Below are 18,056 nucleotides of genomic sequence, written 5' to 3'. Positions count from 1 at the left end.
AAAAATTAGTAGTAGTTCCAGAGGAAAGGTGTGAGGGTTAATCACTATAATTTCTAAATTCTTTTAGGGTTATTGTTATGGGATGTCTGTAACCTTGGTGTTTTCCATCTCCTAAGAAAGTAGATAAAATATAGAAGTGTTGTACATTAAAATCCAAAAAGTATCAGCTGTGTTGTTCTAAATCAAAGGCTCTTAATACTTCAGTTTAAGTCTAATGTGTAATGTTCAGTTTAAACTAAGTGAAAAATATAGTGTTAGACACAAAAGTCATCTTTAGAAAACAGAAGAACTGTATGTAAGCAGATAAGGAATAGTGTAAGCAAATAAGGAAACATATTTCTGCAAGGATGAGAGTTTTGTTGCATCATCTTTGATACACTTATAAATTCGCAAGTAGTTGATTCCTTTCCAACAGTAATGTTTTATTGAGTTGTATACTTGAAGCCTGTATGGTTTTATGAACTAATGTCAAACCAATAAATTCAAGTGAAAAAATCAGTAATGTATGTAGTCCTTTTCAAAATTTCAAAGCAGTTTTCTGTACTTAATATACTTATTCCAATAGTTATTGAGTACCTACTGTGTTCCAGGGATCATTGCTGCATAGTGGTGGATCAATTATGATTTTTTGTGACTTGAACAAAAAGGGGAATTTTGGTTGGCACAGTTGGTTCAGGGTCTGACTTTTCTCATCAGCTTTGCTTTCTCGGTCTTGACTATTTTGAAAAAGGCTCTCCTCCTGGTTATAGGTTGGCCACTAGATTGTCACAGGATTGTTCCTAGAGCCATGTCTCCAGGTTTAAATCTACAAAGTAAGAAGTGATAATCTTTGTCTAAGCATTCCCATCCGGTGAGTCCTGAGATTCATTCTGATTAGACTAACTCACATCACCTATCACTGCCTTACCTTCCTTTCCACTCCCCACCCCCCCACCATTCTTCTTCTGTGGCCCAAACCAAAACAAGCCCCTAGAGTTCCTGAGTAGTTTGGTCAGTGATATGCCCAGTGGGAAGGGAGCCCAGTATTTATGAAAGATGAAATTAAATTCCTGCTTGGCTCTATTGGGTTAGAAGCAAGTCACAGGTGCTACGCATACACAGGGGAGCAGATTACACAAGGGCATGAATACCAGAAATATGGAACCAGGAGTCTTGGGGACCACATTAGAGTCTGCCTACCACACGGGTTTTATTTTTAAAAGATATTTTTCTTTGGAAGTTATAACTTATTAATGTGATAAAACTCAGTGGTTGCTGCCCTGCTGGCATGGCTCAGCAGTTGAGCATTGACCTATGATCCAGGAGATCGTGGTTCAATTCCCCAGTCAGGGCACATGCCCTGGTTGTGGGCTCCAACCTCAATAGGAGGCAGCCAGTCAATGACTCTCATCATTGAAGCTTCCGTCTTTCTCTCTCTCCACTCTTCCTCTCTCTGAAATCAACAAAGACATATTTTTTTAAAAAAGAAAGAAAAACTCAGTGGTTGCTGATAAGCAGATGTCTTAAACGTTTCCCTTTTGTAAATTTAAACTTTGTTCTCCATGGGTCTCTTCTGCAAGTGAAGTGGGGAGATATATCGTTTAAATATTAGTTTGGGCCCAGCCAGGCATGGCTCAGTGGTTGAGCATCAACCTAGGATCCAGGAGATCGCGGTTCAATTCCCGGCCAGGGCACATGCTTGGGTTTTGGGCTCGATCCCCAGTCGGGGGCATGCACGAGGCAGCCGATCAAAGACGACTCTCTCATCATTGATGTTTCTCTCTCTCTGTCTCTCCCTCTCCATTCCTCTCTCCGAAATCAATAAAGATATATTTTAAAAATAAATAAATATTAGTTTGAAACTGGTTTGTAAAGTGATCAATCAGCACAGTTGTTGATATTTATGATGGTCCAAGGTTACCTCCTGTATTTTTGAGCTAAGATCACTGCATCCAGTACCATACAATAGGCAGCCAACATAAATCTGAAATTTTCAACCTGGCTTTCTAGGAGTATTTACAGCCATCCTGGGAGTATTTTCAGAGTGAATGTCTATGCATACTCACATGATGCTCTGTCATTTTTGGGAGGAGAGCCAATATTAGAAAAAATTGCCTGTGTGGCTCAGTTGGTTGAGCTTCATACTGTGCACCGAAAGGTAACCAGTTTGATTCCCGGTTAGGTCACATACTCAGGTTGTGGGTTTGATTACTGGTTGGGATGGGTGCTGGAGGCAGCCGATCGAAGTTCCTCTCTCACATTAATGTTTCTCTTTCTCCCTTCTCTCTAAAGTCAGTAAAAACATACTTTTTTAAAAAATAGCCAGGAAAAAGGATCACAGCAAAATAACCTGGGAACTTAACCAGCCTGGGAGTTTGACAAGCTTGATGTCCATGTCCTTTTAGCAAAGATTTGCCTTTTATTGTCACTCTTTGCCTAACAAGTATTTTAATGGTTCCTTTTGCTTCTGGGAACTCCAGCCCCTAAGATACTGGGTCCAAAGTGTGGTGTTGTCAGGTCAGAAGCAGTACTAAAGGAGTGCTTGGAAAGAGAACCAAGAATCCCCATTCCTACCATATTCCACCCTCTCCTCCCCATTACCACTTCCCTTTCCTTGATATGAACAGTTAATGTTTTCTCAGACTTACATAAAGTGCTGTGTAAACAACTCCAGAACAAGACTCCTAGCCCTACCCCCTTCTGACCAGATTGCTGCCCCTCAGCCCCTCCCATGGAGAGGTTCTGGGATTACTTCCATTTCAGGTTGATATCACCTAAAAGATTTGGAAGCACTTTATCGTTTTCTTCACCTTTGCCATAGAATTTAAAGGGGAAAAGAAATTTTAAATATTGTCTGAAGGACAGATGTGAACTAGCTGCTTCCCAGACCCAGACAACCAGTTTGGTTTCTTCTCTGAAAGCTGGTTGCTGCCAGCCTCTCCAGGTTTCCTGGGTCAGATAAACAAGTTAGAACATGTAAGTGTTGACCAAGACACAAACATGGAAACTTTGATCAGTTAAGTATAAATAAGTCAGAAATTCAGGGTTTTAATTCCCTTTGAAATACACACACTTAGAAATTAAGGGGAGAAGGCATTTGGCAGAATACAACTGAGGAGTGAGTTGTCAGCCATATAATGCTTGAAAAATAGCCAGATAGAGTTTGCCAAACCCAGAAGCAGTCAGGTTTGCTCATCTCCACAATAAAAGAACATTAAGGTCTTTATCTATTGCCCTGAAGCTAAAGAAAAAATAATTTTAGAATTGAAACTAATATTTCTTTGAAAAACTCATCTCCTACTGTCTAATTATTGCTGAGATCTCTGTGTGATACTGCATATTTAATGCATAATATGTAATAATACCCAAGTGTGGAGTTTGCAAATAAATAAAGGATGTTATAAAGAGAACAGGGACCAGTTATCCTCATTAAGTTGAACAAACATAAGGACAAGTAATGATGCCTGACTGTAGTAGGGAAACAGTAGATGAAATGTTAGAAAAGATGGCATTATGTAATAAGCAAGGCCAAAGCTGCCTCAGGATTTAAAATAACTTTCCAAAGAGTCCAAGGTGGAAAGTATACAATAGACACATTCTTGAAGGTCTAAGAAAAAAAGAGGTACTCAAATAATAGTGATGATTATTGTTATTATTATTGTTATTATTTATTAGATACCTAGCATATGCTTAAAACTGGACTATGTTCTGTGCTAAGTCCTTTGCACATACTGTTTCTAACCCTAAAGGCTGTTCAAATAGTTTGTGTGACTTTTTTTGTTGTTAATCCTCACCCGAGGATATTTTCTCCATTGACTTTTAGAGAGAGTGGAACGGAGTGAGGGACAGGGTGAGAGTGAGAGAGAAAAAGAGAGAGAGAGAGAGACAGAGGGAAAGAGAGGGAGAGAGAGACACATCAACTGATTGTCTCCCTCACGCGCCCCAACCAGGCCAGAGATCGAACCCAGGTACATGCCCTTGACCGGGAATCAAACCTGAGACCCTTCAGTGCATGGGCCACAGCAGCCAGGGCAGAATCTTTTACTTAAAAGTCCTTTGTGATGTGTTAATAATATTGTTGCCTTGATTTTGGTTTGTTTGTGAATTTTACTTTAGCTTTAAATAGCTAGTCAGACAACTCCTTTCTCTTACCTTGAGTCCTCATTGTGATATTTTATATTTTTGTATGATTTTTTTAATCTAGTGGAATAGATCCAGTGTCACAAGATCTAGTGACCCCAGATATTAATTTGGCTTTCAAATATCTTTAAAACCACGCTGGCAGTATTTTAACTCTTAGAAAGAGAGAGCCTTTGCTTATCCAGTATAATGACATTCACCATGAGTTTGTCTGGTTAAGTTGAATCATATGACAAGATGATTCAGTACTTCAAGAAGTAAACAGATAAAAAGCTTATATGTTATTTGTATTTTACCACAGTATAAAAAATAAAACAAACAAAAGAGCAAAGCACACATTATCCCTTCCCCCCCAACAAACAGAGAGAGAAAAGACTTCTGAGAAGTTTCTATAAACATGCTTTTGGACATTTTGAATAGTTTACTATTAAACATTAAGGAATTTTAACTTGCAGTTATGGAAAATAACTGATGAAAATGACATGGCATTTACTCCCTTGATTTATTATGACACCCTTAAAACATTTGTATCATGAATGAAAAGTTCAGGTGCCTGTAAATACTAACTATTTGTAGTGTCATAAAAGGGAAGAGCAGATATTAAAGGATTCTTTATTAAGTTGAAAGCTTATCAAGAAACCCTAGCAAAACTATCCAGTAGGAATCTGGATAGCTACAAATCTGTATAGCTGACAAATCAGGCAACCTCTGAACCAATAGCCACATCAATTCTGTTTGATTGGTACTGGGACCTTGTTTACCTTTAAGTAACTCTGACCTTTTATTCCACTGTTCAGTTAAGCTGGTCTGACTTAAGTGTGAAAAAAACATAAGGGGCTCTGGTTGGTTTGGCTCAGTGGTTAGAGCTTTGGCCCTTGACTGAAGGGTCTCGGGTTTGATTGTGAACAAGGACACATACCTCGGTTGCAGGCTCCATCCCTGGCCCCGGTCGGGCGCATGTGGATGGGAACCAATCGATGTTCCTCCCTCCCTCCCTCCCTCCCTCCTTCCCTCCTTCCCTCCTTCCCTCCCTCCCTCCCTCCCTCCCTCCCTCCCTCCCTCCCTCCCTCCCTCCCTCTCTTTCTCTCTTCCCCCAGTCTCTCTGAAAAACAGTGGAAAAAGTATCCTCCAGTGAGGATAAAAACATACACACAAAAAACACACATAAGGGACCCATGCTGTAGAGAGAATCTTGATAGAAGCAACAGTAATGATGAGACAGCTTCTTCGTAAAAATCTTTGATTTCTGGAAGATAGCAGAATATAGTGGTAAGGATTTTGGAATTTAAATCCTGGCTCTTCTACTTACTAGCTGTGTGATCTCTTAGATAGGTTGCTTAACTTCCCTGATCCTTAGTTTTCTCATTTGTAAATTGGGGCTAATCATAACTGTATATATGTGTATTAATTGCCTAGCACAGTGCCTGGCACATAGTAAGTATTCAAAAAAATAGCCATTATGACTGTTGCTGTTAACTCCCTTGCAAGATATTTAGATTACTAGACATAATTCTTGGAAAATATGCATCATATATTCTGATTTAAAGAGTCAGGAAGGAGAAGGAATCCATTTCTAGAGACCCCAAAAGGCGGCCTTATATGAGGGCCTATCTGTGTAGAAATTATTAGAGCATTTTAAAAATTAAACTTTTTTGGGGGGGAAAAAGTAAATTCTATAGAAAAGTTGTAAAAATATTAAAACAAATTCCTGTGTGCCCCACCTAGTTTCATACATTGATAATGTTGGCCATATTTGCTTTACCTTTACCTTTACCTTTTTTATATGTAATATAATATACACATTTTCCTTCCTTTTTTTTTTTGCTGAGGTAAGTTGCAGAGATCATGACCCTTCATCCCTAGATACTTCAGCATTTATCTTCTAAAAACAAGGACAGCCTTTTACATAGCACACTATAAATCAAATCTGGGACGTTTAACATTGATGCCTATTATTATCTGATACACAGTCCATATTCAAATTTTATTGATTGTCCCAATAACTATTTTTTGTAACAATTTCTCCCCCAATCTATAATTTTGTATTGCAATTAGTTGTCATTTCTTTGGTCTCTATTAACCTGGAATAGCCCCTCAGCCTTCCATTGTTTTTCATGATTGACATATTTTGAAGAACATTGGCTTGTTTGTAGACTGTCCTTTAACTAAGGTTTGTCTGCTTGTTCCTCATAAATCCATACAGGTTATGCATTTTTGGCAGGTAGTATATCCTTAGTCCCTCACACAAGGAGACATTATTGGTGATGTTAATTAACTTTGATCACTTAGCTAAGAGATTTTTTTCTCTATAAAAGTAACTTTCCCTTTGTAATTAATAAGTAATCTATGGGGAGATACTTTGAAACTGTATAAATATACTGTTCCTCAACACACTTTCCCCCAATGGTTTTAGAATCCTAAAGAGCTTTTTTATATCATAAACGTGGTTTCCTGACCTTGATCGAAAACTTCTTGAGGAAACAGTTTTTACTTTAAAAATTATGTTACAGTACCTTGTACATAGTAAGTACTTAATATTATTGACTACCTGACCTTGAGCTGCCTGTCCAGATTGCTGATTACATTTTTCCAATAGATTTTGTCTGCTTACCCTGAGAAGAATTTAGCAATACTTACAGAGAAGTCCTGTCATATGCAAGTTAGAAATGGTCACTAAATGGACTGTTTAGGCATTCTTAGCAGGGCTCGCAGACCAGTGAGATGGGAGTAGTGATTAAGTATTTTGAAAGACTACTTAATAACAATAATGAAGAAAAGCTCTGATTATCATCACTGGAAAAACTTGTTAAATGTATAGTACCCTTCTTCCATTTTAATTTGCATTTGTGATGAAAGAAAGTTTCTGGGTGGTGGTGTCTTTTACTTTAGACTCACTTTTTTTATTTATGCCAGCCTAATACTTAGAGTATTAGGGTGTCACCTTCAGTCTCTAAGAATTAGGTCAGGTTTCTTGTAGATCTTGTCACATTGCCACTTGGAATTTAGCTGGAGGAAAGAAAGTAAGGCACAGTTGCTGTTGTTTAGATGAACATCTTATTCAGAAGGGCTTATTGGAGTCAGTGAGGCAGAGTAGAATGTCCTCATTCTGTCTGGCACTTACTTTGTTTCCTGCCTCTGCTCTGAGGATCTTTCTTCCATCTTTCACTGTACCATATCTTGGGCAGAGATGGCAGCTGATAATTAAAATTTCTCTACCCACAATTTCTGGCTGATGCCTAAAATTCCATCAATGGCAAGAAATTAATTTGTGTAAATTATGTTACCCAATAAAAATGCAGATATTCTTGCTGGGGATTGAGGTAGCACAAGCCAACATCTAAACATGAAATATCAAATATTCAGAACTTTTATATGATAGCTAGTTGCTAGAAGCTCCCTGTAAAATGAGACAGTGATAAATAAGTTTTTTCTTGGGGGAAGAAGCAGCCTGGGTAGGGTTTTAATACTTGGGGACTCTGAACAAGCAAAAATAAGGTGATTGAGACTCTGAAAGAGAAAGGGGAAATGAATATTGAAGAAGGAAGAGGAAGGACATTTAAAAGATACAGTACAGCCCAGCCGGGCGTGGCCTAGGATCCAGGCAATCGGGGTTTGATTCCCGGTCAGGGCACATGCCCAGGTTGCGGGCTCAATCCCCAGTCGGGAGTGTGCAGGAGGCAGCCGATCAATGACTCTCTCATCATTGATGTTTCTATCTCTCTCTCTCCCTCTCCTTTCCTCTCTCTGAAATCAATAAAGATATATTTAAAAAAAAAAAAAAGATACAGTACATTTACACCACAATTTCCATAGATCCCTGGTGGAGTAGTCTCTGAAATCTACAGAGCATTTAGAGTTAAGAAATCCATGCTTTGTTAAACCAGGAATTGGTTATGGCCACTCATTTAAAAAAGGTTCTTTCCCCCATCTGCACCAAAGACGTACCTTTTACATTTCCTTGCATTGGTCATGTATCCAGGTGTTCCAGGGATGATAGAAGGGGCAGTATTAAAGCTGTATAACTTTCTCAGCCAGGTTATTCCAGTCTTTTGCATGCAGTCAGGATATGAAATGAGTAGTTAATATGCAGGCTTCATTGGTCAGGGGGAATAATTGCCAAGGTCAGGTGATTAATTTTGGCCATTGTTCCACAGGGAGGCATTTCAGAGTTTCTACTGGAGCCTGTGTTTGTAAAGCTTTGTTTTTGCCAGATGCAATTGCCTCTTCTTTGTGAAATATGTGCTATGGAATTGATCTTTTGCTGAGTATATCTGTGTTAACATCTCTGAAATACTGGTGACAGACTTTTTTCTCCCTCAATGAGAAAAAATTCTTTTTCACTTTCTATGACCGGTTAAAAGAAGATGGATGCACAGAGTTCAGCCAAAGTCAACACAAGAAAGAGGAGGAAAGAGGAACCTGGACCCAATGGGGCAACAGAGGAAGATGGGATTCCTTCCAAAATGCCACGCTGTGCAGTTGTAAGTAAGGAAGAGATTTCTGTGTTGTACATTTAACCTGGCAGGGGCAAGATAGAAAACTGATATAACATTACATGTCTTCTTAAATAATGGAAAGAATGAATAGGAAGTGTGGATTGTATTTTCACAGTTGTTGGAAATCTTATGCTTTCTTATTAGATTATAACTCACAGCTCAGTTGTAACAGCTTTACATTGGAATTGGAAAAAGAATGTTAGGAAAATTTGGAGATTGTGTTGTATATTAGTCTAAAGATCAAATTCAAACTAATGAAATAGAGAAATCAGGGCTCCAAGCAGTGATCTGATCTTGGTGTCATCTCGTGATGTTTAGTTTTCTATGTCTTACTGTCTTTTCTCCCATATCATTTAAACATTCTATTACTGTTTATATCTTAGATGAGAACTTTTTCTATTACTGCTTACCTTATATTCCTTTATCTCTGGGACATTATCTTTATATTTCTAATTGTTACCAAGCCTTCAGTGAAATACTCCATTCCAAATTGCTCATCCTGTCTCAGGTTTGTACCTTTCCTAAAGCTTCCCCGCCAAACACATGGCAAAGAACACACAATGGAAGTTATTATTAATATACAATATTATTATGAAATCTGTGTTTCAAATCCCACTGACAGAATTGCATGTTTCTGTATTTTCTTTACCTATATTGACCAGTGATCAAACTGAAGTTTCCATTGGTTAGTTCTGGAGCTTCATAGCCCAAAGGGAAAAACATTTGTACTCTGACACAGTTGACAGTTGTTCCAAACCAGTACTCTCTCTTGAGCAGTAAAGGCAGCTGAACTTCACAGATAGGAGTCATATGATTCAGGCCTCACAGTGATATTTGCGGGGCAAGTGTATTAGTTTCCTATTGCGGCTATAACAAGTTACCATAAGTTTAGTGGGCTAAAACAATACAGATATGTTATCTTACAGTTCTGGAGGTCAGAAGACTGAAATGGGTCTCAGAGAGTTGAAATCAAAGTGTTGGCAGGGCTGGAGGATCTAGGGGAGAATGTTTCCTTGCCTTTTCCAGCTCCTTTAGGCTGCCCACATTGTTCTGCTCACAGTGCCAGTCAGCAATTATATCACTTTGATCACTGCTTCTGTCACTGACATCTTATTCTAACTCTCCTGCTGCTTCCCTCATTTACTTATAAAGATCCTTATGATTACATTGGACATACATGGATAATCCAGGGTAATCTCCCTGTCTCAAAATTCTTTAATATAACAATATCTGTAAAGTTCCTTTAGCCATGTAAAGCATAGTCATAGGTTCTAGAGCATAAGATGTGCATATCTTTAGGGGGCCATTATGCTGCACACCACAGCAAGTAAACTCATAAAACGACAATGACTCAGCAGTCAGCAAAATAGGACATTGTTAGTTTCCAAATGTTTCTTAGACAGTTTAGATTAAGGAGATAGACTGGTGGGCACCAATTCAGGAATCTCACTTGGGGTCGGGACAAGTTATAACCAAGTAGGTGGTGCTCTCAGTCAATCACCATAGCCAGGAGTAGAGCAAAGAAGGCCTGTCTTAATGGAATGGGCTCTGAGAAGACTTAATTTTTTGGTCCTTATAATCTGAGAAATTTCAGTGCTTTAAATTAGTTTGCTTCATATATTCATGTCACAAATCAGCTGAGTGACTTTTGTTGCCTATTCCACATTCTTCTCTGGCACACACTGGCTATTTAGCATGGGCTAATGTTTAAAGGTTCACTCGCCCAACTGGCTGGACTCATCCTAGTAAGGCATATATGTTAAATAAACTTGTTTGTCATCTCCGTCGTATACCTGTACTTTCTGTCAACCTCTTTCAACTCTGTAGCACAGCTAACAAGATATTTTTCTGGTTTTGTTGTTCTTGTTGTTAATCCTCACCCAAGGATATTTTTTCCATTGATTTTTAGAGAGTGGGAGGGAGGCAGAGAGAGAGAAAAAAAACATCAACGTGAGAGAAATACATTAATTGGTTGCCTTCTCCATGTACCCTGCCCAGGGCTGGGGATTTAACCTGAAACCCAAGTATGTGCCCTTGACCTCTGGGAATCAAACCCACAACCCTTTGGCAGGCCGATGTTCTAACCACTGAGCAACACCGGCCAGGGCAATATTTTTCTTTTTTAATAATAGCTGTATTATAATCCACCAGTTTAAAATGTATAACTCAATTTTAGTATATTCACAGAGTTGTGCAACCATCACCACAACCAATTTTAGAAAACTTTTTATCACTCCAAAAAGAAGCCCAATACCTGTTAGCAATCAGTTCCCATTTCCTTCCAACCTCCCCATTTCCTTCCAACCTCCCCAGCCTCAGGAAACCACTAATCTACTTTTGGTCACTATAGATTTGCCTGTTCTAGACATTACATACAAATGACATCATACAGTATGTGGTCTTTTGTGGCTGACTTCTTCACTGAGCATGTTTTCATGATTCATTAATGTTATAGCATGTATCAGTATTTCATTCCTCTTTATTGACAAATAGCATGCCATCATATACCACATACCACATTTTATTTATCCAATCATTAGCTGACATTTGGGTTGAGAAAACAAGATATTATCATAGACTTTTAATGTACCAGTGTGGCAGTAGGTACTAGGTGTATAAAGATAAGCAAAATCTTCCCTTTGAAAGATGTGAGCATAATGTAGAATTCTATGGCTCAGAGCTCATTAACTTTAAAAAAGTGCTTTCCTTGCAAGCAGGGAAAGGAATGGGAAGGATCACCAAGTATCCTTAGGTAGCTGGGTTGATGGGTCAGGATGAAATGGATAGAAGAGAGAGAAAAGAGTTGAGGAAAAATTAAGGAATAACTTTATGGTAGTTTGTCTATAAGTATAAAGAATTTACTGATATGGATGTTTCTAAAGGTACAGTCAAGGATCACAAAAGTATTTGCAAAGAATAAGACGTTTGGCTTACCTTAATATTTATCATATATATGAATAAATTACGAAGTACCTAAACTCTGGGGAAAACTGGCCACAGTTCTACTTATGGAGATAGATCTTATAATCTCATTTCAATCAATTTATATTGAGAACCTCTGTATGCCAGTTGCTAGAATTAGAGATTCAAAGATGAAAAGATGACCTCTGGGGCAATGCCTCCCCCAGTGCCAAGGATATCAAGAAGATCCTGGATAGGGCAGGCATAAAGAAAAGAGCATAGGGAATATAGTTGATAATATTGTAATAACTATGTATGTTGCCAAGTGAGTACTAGAAATATAGGGGGAAACACTTTTTAAAGTATATGATTATCTAACCACTATGCTGTACACCTGAAACTAATACAAAATAATATTGAATGTAAAAATTTTTAAAAAGATATATCTATATTGATTTCAGAGAGAAGGGAGAGAGAGAGAAAGAAACATCAATGATGAGAGAGTCATTGATCGGCTGCCTCCTGCATGCCCCTGACTAGGAATTGAGCCTGCAAGCCGGGTGTATGCCCTGACCGGGAATTGAACCGCAATCTCCTGGAACCTAGGTCAATGCTCAAACGCTGAGCCACACCTGGCCGGGCAAATGTAAACTATAATTTAAAAATAAAATAAATTTAAAAACTATAGTAATTGAACCTTGAATGCTATTGGCATGTCAATGGGAGGGATTGACCCTCCAGGCCAATTGGCTACAAGGACTGGCCATGACTACAGCTATAGTGGAGGAACTGTGGTGCAGGTGCTGACCCCATGATGCAGAACTTGATTCAGTGGAACTCTGTTGCCCGCCAGGTCCACCCCTTGAGTGTGTTGCTCATGTGGAGGTGGTTGGATGGTGTTCCAGCGTGGTCTGAAGCTGGTCACTGAGTACACTGGGTTGGGGTCTTCCAGGAGATGCAGGCTGAGGTGAGCCACTGCCTGTGTCCTTCCTGAGGCCACCTGCATAAGCTACAAAGCTATCTGCAGATCGCTGCTACTTGTGCTGGGATTAGAGGTGCCTGGGAGAGGCCAATCTGTGAACCAAGTCGCTGCCGCTAGTGTAGGGCTTGGGGCCACTTAGCAAGAGGTATACGTATGCTGAAGCCAGATGATGGTTGTTTGGGGTTTGTGAACATTTGAGAGAATTTCAGAAAGTCTTCAGCATGATCCATTCAGGCTGTTTTTATGGAAAGGTCACTGGAAGCAGCTTGTATGGGCTGCAAATTCAGTTGGGCAGCGTCTCAGAATCACCAGGGCAGGTTGAACAGTGTTACTTACGTTAATGGAAACTTGGATATGGCACTAGCCTGTGCCTGCAGGCTACTGGGTAGGGGCTCAGCAAAGGAACAGTGGCCTCCACCAGCACTTCTCTCTGGGAGAAAGCTGCCCCTCCAGCCCTTGCTCCAAAGCCAGACAATTCAGTTCCTCCCCACCTTTAGAGTGTCCCCCCACCCACTCACCCAGTGCTGGAGCTCATAGTAGGTGAGTCCAAGTAAGTCTGTGCATGGGCCCTTTAAGAGAAATGCCTGAAATTCCAGCAGCCCTTCATTTCACTCAGCCCCAATCTCCCCTGGTTTTCATAGCCAGAAGTTACGCAGACTTCTTTTCCTGGTACTGCAACCCTGGGCTGGGGGGCCTGGTGTGGGGCTGGGACTCCTTGCTCCTCAGGGGGCACCTCTGCAGCTAAAATAGCCCTCATGAAATTTAAGTGCCGCATGTAGGTGTAGAACCAGCCCGTTCCACATCTCTGTCCCTCCTACCAGTCTTGATGTGGCTTCTTTATATTCTTAGTTATAGGACTTCTGTTCAGCTAGATTTCAGATGGTTCTGAATGATGGTGGTTTTGTAGTTTAGTTGTATTTTTGATTTGGTTGAGGGAGGATGCCAGTACTGCATTCACCTATTCCGCCATCTTAATCGGAATTCCCTACTTCCAAGGATTCTTAAACAGTTTTCAGCAAAAAGTTTCAGAATGCCACAGAGAAAATTTTTCTTTTCCCCAAGCATTCTTCACAAATGGCAACGTCCTTCTGAGATCCAAAGTATTTCAGTAATGCCAGGGGAAAGGCTATAGTGCCAAGAAGAACACTATGTGGTATGAGAAAAAGGATAATAACAGAGCAGATTCTATTCCTTGAAGATCTGTTTTTAAAAAAAGAGAAGAAAAGAAAAAAAAGAAAAGCAGTAATTCTCCCTGACTCCTAATTGCCATTTCAGTGACAGTAAATAATGAGCTCATCTATCTAACTACTATTTGGATGTCTCATAGACCTAGGTTGATCCTGTAATAAATTAAACTCATTGTCTCCCACCTAAACCAGTTCTTCCTCCTGTGTTTATCTGAGTGAGAAGTACTCCATCTGCACAGTCTCCTTAAGCCTGAAACCTAGGAGTCATCTTTAATACCTTTTATCCTCTGCATCCTGATAATTTCTTAAAAGTACCTATTTTATCTCTTAAAAACTTTATTTCATCCTCTCTGTATCTACTGTGTTAGTTTAAGCTCTTGTCATCTCCTAACTGGATCATTGCAACAGTCACAACTAGCTCTCAGTCTAGGTTTCTTGTCTATTCCTGTTGCAACCAATCCTTTCCAAAGCAATCAGAATGATCTTCTAAACTGCAAATGGGATCACATTACCTGTAGGATAAAGTTCAAACTCCTTAGGGCAGCACACAAAGTCCTTCATCATCAGGCCCTTACTTACCTTATCTATTGCAGATTCTTATTCTGAACTTTATATTCCAGTAATACTAGTTGCAGTTTGCTAAACATAGTATTATTTCATACTTCTAAACTAGTATTTTATCTCTTGTCCATTTCTTTTTTTTAAAATGTAAAAAGGGTTTTATTTGCAGGGGAGCAGGACTCTAATCCAACAAACCAAATCCAATGTTGTCATCAGATTCCTCCGATCCCTTCTCATCTTTCTTCTTTGCTGCACCTGGGGCAGAACCAGTAGCAGGAACTGTAGACCCTGGGGTGGCAGAGACAATCTCTTTGATTTTTTCCCCATTCAGCTCACTGATGACCTTGTTGAGCTGGTTGTCCTCCACCTTAATGCTATTGGTTTTCTTTCCTGTGTAAAACCTTTTTAGTTTGATGTAGTCCCATTTGTTTGTTTTTTCTTTTGTTTTCCTTTCCCAAGGAGATATATTAGAAAAAATATTGCTAACAGAAATATCAGATTTTACTGCCTATATTTTCTTCTAGAAGTTTTATGGTTTTAAGTCCTACATTTAACTCTTTAATTCATTTTGATTTTATTCTTGTATATGGTATAAGATCTATACATTGATGTCAATGGGGTACTAAAGTTCTCTACTATGACTGCTACCGTTGATCTCTCCCTTTATGTCCATCAATATTTGCTTTATATATTTTGGTTCCCTATGTTGGGTACATAAATGTTTATAAGGGTTATATCCTCTTGTTGGATTAATTTCTGATTGTTATATAATGTCCTTCTTTGTCTATTATTATAGCCTTTGTTTTAAAGTCTATTTTGTTTGAATGAGTATTGCTACCCTAGCTTTTTGTTGTTTTCATTTGCATGAAATATTTATTCTATCTCTTTATTTTCAGTCTGTGTGTGTCTTTTGATCTGAAATGGGTTTCTTATAGGCAGTATATATATGGGTCTTGTTTTCTTATTCATTCAAATACCCTATGTCTTTTGATTGGAGCATTTAATCCATTCACTTTTAAAGTGATTATTGATAGGTACATATTAATTGCCCTTTAAATATGCATATGTATGTGACCCCCTACCCTTTTTTTTCTTGTTTCTTCTTAAAGAAAACTCTTTAACATTTCTTGTAATATTAGTTTGGTGATAATGAACTCCTTTAGCTTTTCCTTGTCTGGGAAACTCTTTATTTTTCCTTCAATTTTAAATGATAGTCTTGCTGGGTAGAGTATTCTTGGTTGTAGGTCTTTGCTTTTCATCACTTTGAATATTTTGTGCCATTCCCTTCTGGCATGCAAAATTTCTGTTGAGAAATCAGCTGACAGTCTTATGGGAGCTCCTTTGTAGAAAACTTTCTTTCTCTTGTTGCTTTTAAGATTCTTTTTTTGTCTTTAACCTTTGCCATTTTGATTATGATGTGTTTTGGTGTAGGCTTCTTTGGGTTCATCTTGTTTGGGACTCTCTGCATTTCCTGAACTTGTGTTTTTTTCCTTCACAAGGTTAAGGAAGTTTTCAGTCATTATTTCTTCAAATAGATTCTCAATCCATGTTGTCTCTTTCTTCTCCTTCTGGTACCCCTCTGATGCAGATGTTGTTACACTTGATATTGTTCCAGAAGTCCCTTAAACTATCCTAATTTTTTTGGATTTTTTTTTTTTTTTTCCTGCTCTGCTTGGGTGTTTTCTGCTACCTTGTCTTCCAAATTGCTTATTTGATCCTCTACTTCATCTAACCTGCTGTTGATTCCTTCTAGTGTATTCTTCATTTTAGTTATTGTATTATTTATTTCTGACTGGTTGTTTTCTGTGGCTTCTAGGTCCTTTTTTATGTTTACTGTCTTTTTGTTTAAGTTTTCATTGAGTTCATCCATTCTTCCCCTAAGTTCCTTGAACATCCTTATAACCATTGTTTTGAACTCAGTATCTTGTAGATTGCTTGCCTCCATTTCATTTAGTTCTTATTCAGGGGATTTTTTTGTTCTTTCACTTAGGGCATATTTCTTTGTCTTCCAATTTTGGCTGCCTGTCTCTCTGTAATTTTTTTATGTGTATTAGGCAGATATGCTATGACTCCTAGTTTTGGTATGGTGGCCTTATGTATTAGGTGTTGTGGGGCTCAGTGACACAGTCTCCCTGATTACCTGAGCTAGGTGTTCCAGGAATGTTCATTGTGTGTTATGTGAACCATCCTGTTGTAGTTGCTGTTGGCCTCTCCATGGGTGGGGTTGACCCTGGGGCTTGCTGACTATGAGGATTAATCCTGACCACAGTGTATGAGCTGCTTATGGGGGCTGACCTCATGAATTGGAATTCCCCCAGCAGGGTCAGGAGCCTGCCGATAACTTCCTTTGGGTGTGCTGCTTGTGGAACTAATTGGGTCATGCTCTGATATGGTCTGAGTCCTGTCACCAGGTGTGTTGGTTCTAGGGCCTCTTGGGAGGGACTCTGATGCAAGTCAATGTCAGGTGCTGCCTGTGACCAGCCCTGAGCTACCTGTTTGGAACTACAAAGCGATCCACTGTTTGTGGGCTTGGGTATGGGAGGGCCCAAGCTGTTCACCAAGGCTGGCTTCTAGCAGCACTGAGCCTAAGGTCACGTCAGCAAAAGACCCAAGACACCCTGAAATCTGCCTCCACTTGCTGGCTTCTTGTTAGGCTATGTCACTGAAATAGTCTCTGGCGGTTTGCGAGTTGCATGAAGTAGGTTCTCAGTGAGTCACCAGGTAGGGGGAAATGGTGTTTATTAGACTGATATAGACTCAAAATCTGTGCCAGTGCTGGAATTGAGGCCGCTCAGCAAAAGTCTCAGGGTACATGAAGTCTAGCTGCCATTTGCTGGGTACCCACAGTCCTTAGGGGTTGGGTGCAGTCCTAGGGAGTTGTCAGGGTGAGGCCAGCAGAGTTCATCAGACCCAAACAGACCAAGATTTGGTGTGAAGGGAGGGTTCTGCACAGGAATGGTACTATGGGGTGGGCATGGGAGGGAAACATAGCCCCCAATGTAGTGTCACAGAACTCAGTCTTTCCCTTCTCAAGAGACTTCCAGGATAGTCTGCACCAAGGGCCTAAGCTTGCCACAGCCATCTGACTCCTCTGCAGGGCAGGAGCATGGCAGAACAGGGCCACCCAGTGTTGGGAGGATGGGGCTAGTGGATCTTTCATTGGGGGGGCTGGCACTGGTCAGGCTGAGGGCAGGGGAACTGGCCCCTTCCCCAGAGCCACACAACTTGGTTTCTGACACCCCGAGTTTGCCATCAGGAGCCCTCCAAGAACGTCTACATCATGGGCCCAGACAGGTGATTCCTCCACAGGGTATGAGCTTGGCAGGACAGGATGACAGGGAGTTGTGAGGGTGAGGTTAGTGCATTCCTCCTAGCTGATGCTGTATGAAGGGGAATGCTCTACCCAGGAAAGATGGCATTTGTGCGTGATGTGTGAAAGGGACCCAGTACAGGGACTCTGGTGACTGTCCCGTCAGCTTTTTCCCTGGAGCCACACAACCCAGTCCTTCCTCACGTTACTCCGTCCTGCTCTGATCCACCCTCTTTCTACACGAGCCCAGGGTGACTGGCTATGAATAAGATTTTGGGCACTGGTCCTTTAGCAGAGCGCCTGGGTTTCTGGAAGACTCCTGTCTCTCCCTGACATACAGAATCCTTGCTAATTTTCATAGCCAGATGTTACGTGGGCTCCTCTTCTTGGCTCTGGTGCTTCAGGCTAGGGGAGCCCTGCATAGAGTTGAGACCCCATGCTCTTTAGGGGCCTCAACCTTTGCAGCTGAGATATGTGGTTGCAGGGCCAGCCTTTTCATG

The 18,056-nt window shown here is 40.1% G+C and overlaps 1 protein-coding gene across 3 annotated transcripts in view; it reads left to right on the top strand.

Moving 5' to 3' along the window:
• PCYT1A (phosphate cytidylyltransferase 1A, choline) overlaps positions 1-18,056 on the top strand; it is a 65,704-nt gene that overhangs the window by 26,896 nt on the left and 20,752 nt on the right. For all 3 annotated transcript variants that reach the window (XM_087818211.1, XM_016199996.2, XM_016199995.2), the window contains one exon: positions 8,481-8,600. In XM_087818211.1, the coding sequence (XP_087674337.1) occupies positions 8,481-8,600 (120 nt within the window). The remainder of the gene's footprint in view (positions 1-8,480; positions 8,601-18,056) is intronic.

This window comes from Miniopterus natalensis, chromosome 6 (assembly GCF_054644295.1).
Source record: "Miniopterus natalensis isolate mMinNat1 chromosome 6, mMinNat1.hap1, whole genome shotgun sequence".
Taxonomy (NCBI): domain Eukaryota; kingdom Metazoa; phylum Chordata; class Mammalia; order Chiroptera; family Miniopteridae; genus Miniopterus; species Miniopterus natalensis.
The sequence above is the reverse complement of the archived record's forward strand: the minus strand, read 5'-3'. Positions and strand labels throughout refer to the sequence as shown.